General features: G+C 41.4%; 1 protein-coding gene across 1 annotated transcript in view; it reads left to right on the top strand.

The window, feature by feature from the left end:
- LOC107302691 (ovocalyxin-32) overlaps positions 1 to 6201 on the top strand; it is a 14883-nt gene extending 8682 nt beyond the window's left edge. The window contains exons 3-6 of the mRNA XM_015831826.1: positions 2336 to 2474; positions 4028 to 4149; positions 5225 to 5284; positions 5627 to 6201. Of these exons, the coding sequence (XP_015687312.1) occupies positions 2336 to 2474; positions 4028 to 4149; positions 5225 to 5284; positions 5627 to 5773 (468 nt within the window). The 3' untranslated portion in view covers positions 5774 to 6201. The remainder of the gene's footprint in view (positions 1 to 2335; positions 2475 to 4027; positions 4150 to 5224; positions 5285 to 5626) is intronic.
- The last annotated feature ends 538 nt before the right edge of the window (positions 6202 to 6739 follow it).

Raw genomic sequence — 6739 nt, 5'->3', positions numbered from 1 at the left:
CTCCTGGGTCAGATTTGCTCCCACCCTTTTGGCCTTCCGAAAGGGCCTGAAGACCTGGTTCTGCCAATTGGCCTGTGGTCCTAATGGGAATGTGGCATGTTGGAGGTGGCTAATGGAGTAGAGAACACCCCATCTCCTCTCTGTGCACACTTTGCGCCCTCCCTCTCCATACTGCTTAGTTTGATTTTAATTTGATTTTTAAATTTAAGATCTTCATTTATTGTTTTATTTTGCATTTTATCCAATGTCTGTAAGTTGCCTAGAGTTGCCTCTGGTGAGATGGGTGACATGCAAGCTTGATAAATAAAGCACAACAATACATGCAGCAGCTAAGAAACTAAATCAATCTTAACAGTGTAGTACAATCCAAGTTTTCGCCCCCACTCCAATCCCATGTTTGGGAATATAACTATGTCTTAAGGGCCCTGTGAAAATCTGACATAGTTGAGGAAATCTAATCTTGGGAGGAATGGCGTTCCACATGACAGAATCCCAAAAGATGACATTCTTCAGTGACAGGGCCTGCAGAATGTTTTTTCTGTTGGATCTAATTGGATGGGAAGAAACAAGTGAGGGAGATAACCTAACTCTTTACCACGGAAAGCTTTGTTTATGACAACCGGCACATATGGAACAAGAAGCACATTGGCAAACAATGTAGCTCACAGAGTAGAGCTTTAACATGTTCACCCAGAGGCATTTTCATAGCTGTCAACATCAAAGCATCTGCACCAACTGCAGCAGCGCCATGTGGAATGCATTGAAGTCATCCACTTGAGAGGTGATTTTGAGCAGAAACTCTGACGCTAGGAAAGAAAATATAAGATGAAGTTGTGCAAAAACCTTCCTGGCCATGGCTGCCAGCTATGCCTTAAATGGGACCTGCCAGTTGAGGAGGATACCCAGAATGTGCATCAGTTCTAGCTTAGGGCAGTGGAACCTCATCCAGAACAAGAGATGGCAAATCCTTGGCTCCTTGGGACCTTAATATCCAGTTTTGCTAGGATTGAGTTGAACCTGTCATTCCCCATCCAGACTCTCATAGTCTCTAGACACTAAGGTAGGATCTCCATTGAATCATTTGGTCAGCCAAGGGCAGAAATGTGATGCTGGGTATACTTAGCACTCCACTGGGCCCTGAGACACCCAGCAAAGCGGGAGCTGTGGGATAGATAAAGACCATGAAATCACTTCACATTGCCCCCTTCCATTCCCAATCCAAGGGGCAGAAGACATGTCTACCTATTCTGTGTCACTGCTGATCAGAGGAGTGCAATCCATGCCGGTCCAAGCGGCAGTGATTTTATACCTAGTTAGATGCCTCCATTAAATGACTGGGGGGATACTGTGGTAGCAATATTTACTGCCCTGAAATATGGGATAGCGAGTGGAGAAGTTGTAGGATTTAATTCCATGAAAGCTTACCTTCCTTTCCATGTATCTATCTCTGACAAAGCTACATTTTCCTTACTACATTATGCTTGAATTTCCCTCCATGTTTGGCATCTTTTTGGAAGAAATAAAGTGCAAATTAGAACCCCTGGTTACTCTGACAGGAGCTTTTATACCTATAGCAGAGTGTCCTGGCTCCATCAGAGCCCGGTTCAGAGGAGAGGGGGAGGAGGAGGAGGAGGAGGAGGAGGAGGAGGAGGAGGAGGAGGAGGAGGAGGAGGAGGAGGAGGAGGAAGAAGAAGAAGAATCAGGACCGTCTGACAGGGATGTTTGGAGACATCAGGGGCTGAGGACAATGCTGTCCCAGGATCCTCAGGCATTGGGGAAGGTGGTTGATCAGATGGAGAGAGCTGCTTGCCTTCACAGACACAGGGGAGGATCAGCTGCTGACAGGCAGTGGTGCTGATAGGCAGCAGATCCCCTTTGATGAGGAGCAGCTGCCTTCCCCGCTCCATCCAAGGGCACAGAGAATGTAGTGTAGGCAAGCTCAGAAGGGCTGCAAGACTACTCAGGTTGCCCCACTCTTCCTTACAAGGAACACCTGGAGTAGAGTGACTTAAAGAGAAGCCATGGGGAGTTAGTCTATGCCAGGAACAATTGTTTGTTTTGACTTACACTCCCCCCCCCCCCGGCTTTGATTTGTGCCTTTTGCCTTGCCTTGCCTTTGATTTGTGCCTTTTGCCTTGCCTTGCCTTGAGGGACTGCCTTCTACCTTTTGCTTTGCCTAGCCTTGAGATCTGCCTTTTGCCTTGTACCTTGTCTTTGCCCCGAGGACCGCTTTTTGTCTTTTTCACAATCTGCTGCTGGATCTGGACATAAGGAGAACATAGCAAGGAAGTTTGGAAGAAAATAACCCCACATTTTTTGTTTGTTTGTTTTAAAGCAAAACCTAGGGAAATGCAGTGCAACTGTACTCTACCGGAAGAAAACATCTAAGCCAGTGATTGAAATCAGTTGCACAGACAACAAAGATGGAGATCAAATCAAGGAGGAGGATTACAGCCTATATAGGAAACTTCAAGGTACATCCTGAGCAGGGAATCTTTTTCATAAGCACCCAGGACTGCATGCTTCTCCCCTAATTAACCAATTTCTAGATTCACACAATACATTGAGCAATGAATTGACCAAATGATCTGATTTTGCAGAATGTGCTAAGCTGCATTTTTTTTTGAGATTATAACATGCTAAGTTTGGTTAGTTTTATCTTTAATTTACTAAAACCGGGCAACAGGTTCTCGATCTAAGATGCTCCCTTACTTTCCGTGTTGATCTGGCAGATGTAAATATCCAAAAGCTGACTACAGGTAGTCCTTGAGTTATGGAACTTGCCCATTATGGTTGAAGGTCAGGAGGGCCGTTAAGTGAACTGTCTCACTTAACAACCCCCCATCCCTGCTCTCCCCAGCACATTTGCTAAATGAATACACGGGTGTTAAATGGAGCCTGGGGTGACTCAGGTGGGGAAGACCCTGGGAAGGCTAATTCTGGCACAAGCCCACCTGCCTGTGGTTTCCCAAGTCCATTCCCTACCCTTAGATATACTCCCTGCTCCACTTCCCACCCCTTGGGGTCCTTACAACCATTTGGGCCTCCTCCCCGTCATCCGTCACCAATCGCTGTTACTTTTCAAAGATCTCCAGAGCTCAGAAGATTGGGCCATGTGGCACAATTCCACAAGCAATCATTTTTTTCTGAAAAATAATGCTGGTGACGCTCTTGGTTTCCTTCACTAAAGCTAGCCTTAGCTTTGCCAGCCTCACTCGGAAAAAGACATTACTTGTGGGATTGTGCCATGTGGCTGAACAATGGAGTGGCCTGTCCTTCTCCTCTTAGCTTTGGAGATCTTCAAAAAGTGAGTGATCAGTGATGGGAGATGGGGACCACTACCAACGGGGTAGCAAAACATGCCTAATGCTTTTAGGGACCCGGCTGGCCAGGATGGGGGGTGAAGTAAGCAAAGAGGGCATGCTACATCTCTGCAGTTGGTCATAAGGGTGAACAATCACAGGATGCTGCAATGAACGTAACTTCGGGCCTGTGTCATAAGTACCTTTTGGGGAGGGTCTGTCGTAAGACTGAACAGTCAATAAGTGACTGGTTGTAAGTCAAGGACTCCCTGTACTGGATTATTAATTTGATTAGCAGTCTAGCCTTTTAAAAGCAACATATATATACTGATGCAACCACATCCATGTATATAGTACTTTGACTCTGTTCCCAAATAATGAGCAGTTCTGATTTTGTTTTTTAAATCACACTTTTCCATTGGAATTTTGCAAAGATGACACTTATTGGAGATGATATAAATGCTAACCAAGATGTATCTCCAACTTCATCTAAGAGGTGAATGGGTGTTTGCAACTTATTTGTAGAATCTCTGCCTCTTAATAAAACATACTAATGTTTGCTGATAAAATTATCTTTTGACTCTGCGTGAGAAAACCTTGAGGTTACAAAATACAGGTAACAACCCCCTCAAATCTAGCTCGACTCCTAATAAGGTGGGCCTCCTTATAGTAATATTACCTCCTTTATTCCTTTCTCTCCGTTTTGTTCCCCTCATCTCCCGCAGACACATCATCACCAGATGAATTAAAATATTTCGCCAACATTGGCAGCAGTTACATTGCATGGAAGGAATCAACTGAAAATGTGGGTTATGTCATGAGGGAAATCAAAGATGCAAAGAAATGGGTAAGTGACAAGAAAAGCTATACGTAAGAACCACAGGCCTATTTAATTAATCAGTAGTTACAGTGGACAACCATCCATTTTAGCCTACCATGTTTAAGCTGAACCTTTATGTTTAGTTTTTGGTTCAGTGTGTTTCAGGAAAAGCTCCTGTTAAATAAATGCCAGAATGAAAAATGTGTATAATAAGTTGTATGAGACTAAGAACTAGTCAGATATTAGAAGTTCACTTTCTAAGACACTGGTGGCCTATTAAGTACAATGGCTCCATAATTTTAATCTCTGGCCTGGTTCAGATTTAACACTAAGAGTTTCAAGAGTAGATTGGGCAACCGTGTGACCAGGAGGGCGTAAGGTCTCCTGCCTTGAGCAAGGAGTTGGAATAGAAGATTTCCAAGGTCCATTCTAGGCCTGTGATTCTATGCTCTATGAAACACATATTTTATAGAGTAGAGAAAGCCAAGGACATCGACAGTGAAGAGGAGGTAAGGTAAGGAAAAGAAGACACTGGGAAGGTTTGTGAGCTGGTGATGGGTCAATTAGATAGTTAACGTCCTTGGCTTCAAGCATAGAATACCATACCCCTACATATTCCCCTGCTCCCCAAGCTCTCCAGGGCAGCCTTTCTTAGCTGCCAATGTTTTTAGCTTGAAGCACCACATAAAGAGAGACAGAACTAGAAAGACATGAAGATAATGCTGATCAAGTTCACAGGCCCTGTGGAAAAAGAGGAAAGTTACCAACCCTACTTGCTCCTTGACCCTCTGGATTTTGTTCTGGCCCAAAACTGGAAAAACCAAAATGTTCCAGGGTTCAAGTACTACCAAACCATAGCCTACTTTGGATGGTTTGGCAGAACTTTTGGAGTACAACTTAGTGGTATGGGATATTGTAAAGAAAGATGGTTTTACTAAAATGTCAGGAAACATCCAAAGAGCATATAAGCCATTCTGCACACTCAGTACAATATTGATCTCGGCATGCACACAGTACCTGAATGCTAACAAGATGCTCTTTAAATATAATTATCTTCTCCAGCTTTCTTTATTCCAACCTTTTTTTCCCCTTTTCTGCCCAGTTACGTGACAACACACTTGAATTTGACTACACCGTTTTGATTGATAGTGATATCTCAAAGGTATGGAAGCTTCATTACTCAACACTTTTGTTTTTATAAAATAAATGAGCCTTTTATTTTAGCAGTATTGTTTCATTAAGCGAATTAAGTCCAGTGACCATATAATAATCATTCCAATCCATTTTGTAAGAACATTTTGATCAGTGAAGAAATGTATAAAAATAGTTTATTCAACAATTCTATATATGCTTATTCTAAAGCAAACCCTGCTAAATGCAGTAAGGTTCATACTCAAGGAATTAAGTTTAGGATTGCAGCCAATACATGCACACCCTGAAATGCTACTGGAATCAGTGGATTTATTCCAAGCAGACTTACTCCTGTCATTGATTATTTTTACAGAATCTTTCCTGTCATATGCATATTACCTGGAACCTGGAGCTGCCAATAAAAGTGAAATATGAGTGCATTTCAGAAGACACTTCTGCATATGGCTCTGGGCAAGAATCAGGTTCCTCTCCTGATTATTTCTTCGAAACTAACTTTTAAGTAGGGAGGGAAAATCCTTCCATTTAATGCAGTTGTAAACATTTTTACAAAGGTATAGTACATCTTTTGTTAATATTCCAAATTCAGTATTGAGAATCTTCTATCTAAATCAATGCAATCTATCTGGATGCTTTGCACTAGTCACTTCTGATCTATCATAGATATCTCTTTGCTGGTTAATTTCATAGAAATATTCATTTTTACAGATATTTTTATTACTGTATATGAAAAAACTGCTGATGTGTCGCTACGTTTTTGGTATTAGAAGTAACTCACTATAAGGCATTTTTTTAAAATATGTATGAACAAAGATCTTTGAAATTTTAAAAACTGCCATTTTAAATAAATATTTGATAAAATATTTTTACATTTTGGAAAATATTTGATGTTGAGATTTAACTTATCTTCAATAAACGGACAAGAATACATTTCGTCTGTGTCACTTCATGTTGTACCACTTGAACTACAATATTTCAAAATTTCCTTTCAATGTTTTATATAAGGATGTTTAAACAGGGTAAAAAATGAAGCTTGATTACTTCACGTTTTTCTGAGATATACGAGTCCAAAGCAAGCTTGCCAGAGGTCTGCCAGCAGCCTTCTAATTATGTAATTTTAGGGAGAGTAAACTAAAATTTACCATAAATTCTCCATCTAATTATATCAAAATCTACAGGAAAAAGAACGTACGAGTAAATTTTGCAGAGCTGACTAGAAGATAGAAACAAGCTAATAAATGTCGGTGTGAACTACATAATATATTGTTTTTTGAAAGACAAATTACATCTGAATCTTTGTGTAAGCAGTAAGGGGTTTTAACACAGTCCCACAGTCCAGGCTCTAATCTTCTGCATCTACATGCATTAGAATTAAGGTGTCTGATTGCAAGTGACACTTGCTTCAGAGGCGAACTGCAGCTGCATACAGCCTCAGCTCCATTGGAACAAAGGTGTAGAGCCTTTTTAA

Source organism: Protobothrops mucrosquamatus, unplaced genomic scaffold, assembly GCF_001527695.2.
Source record: "Protobothrops mucrosquamatus isolate PMUCROS unplaced genomic scaffold, P.Mucros_1.0 scaffold_281, whole genome shotgun sequence".
NCBI lineage: Eukaryota > Metazoa > Chordata > Lepidosauria > Squamata > Viperidae > Protobothrops > Protobothrops mucrosquamatus.
The sequence above is the reverse complement of the archived record's forward strand: the minus strand, read 5'-3'. Positions and strand labels throughout refer to the sequence as shown.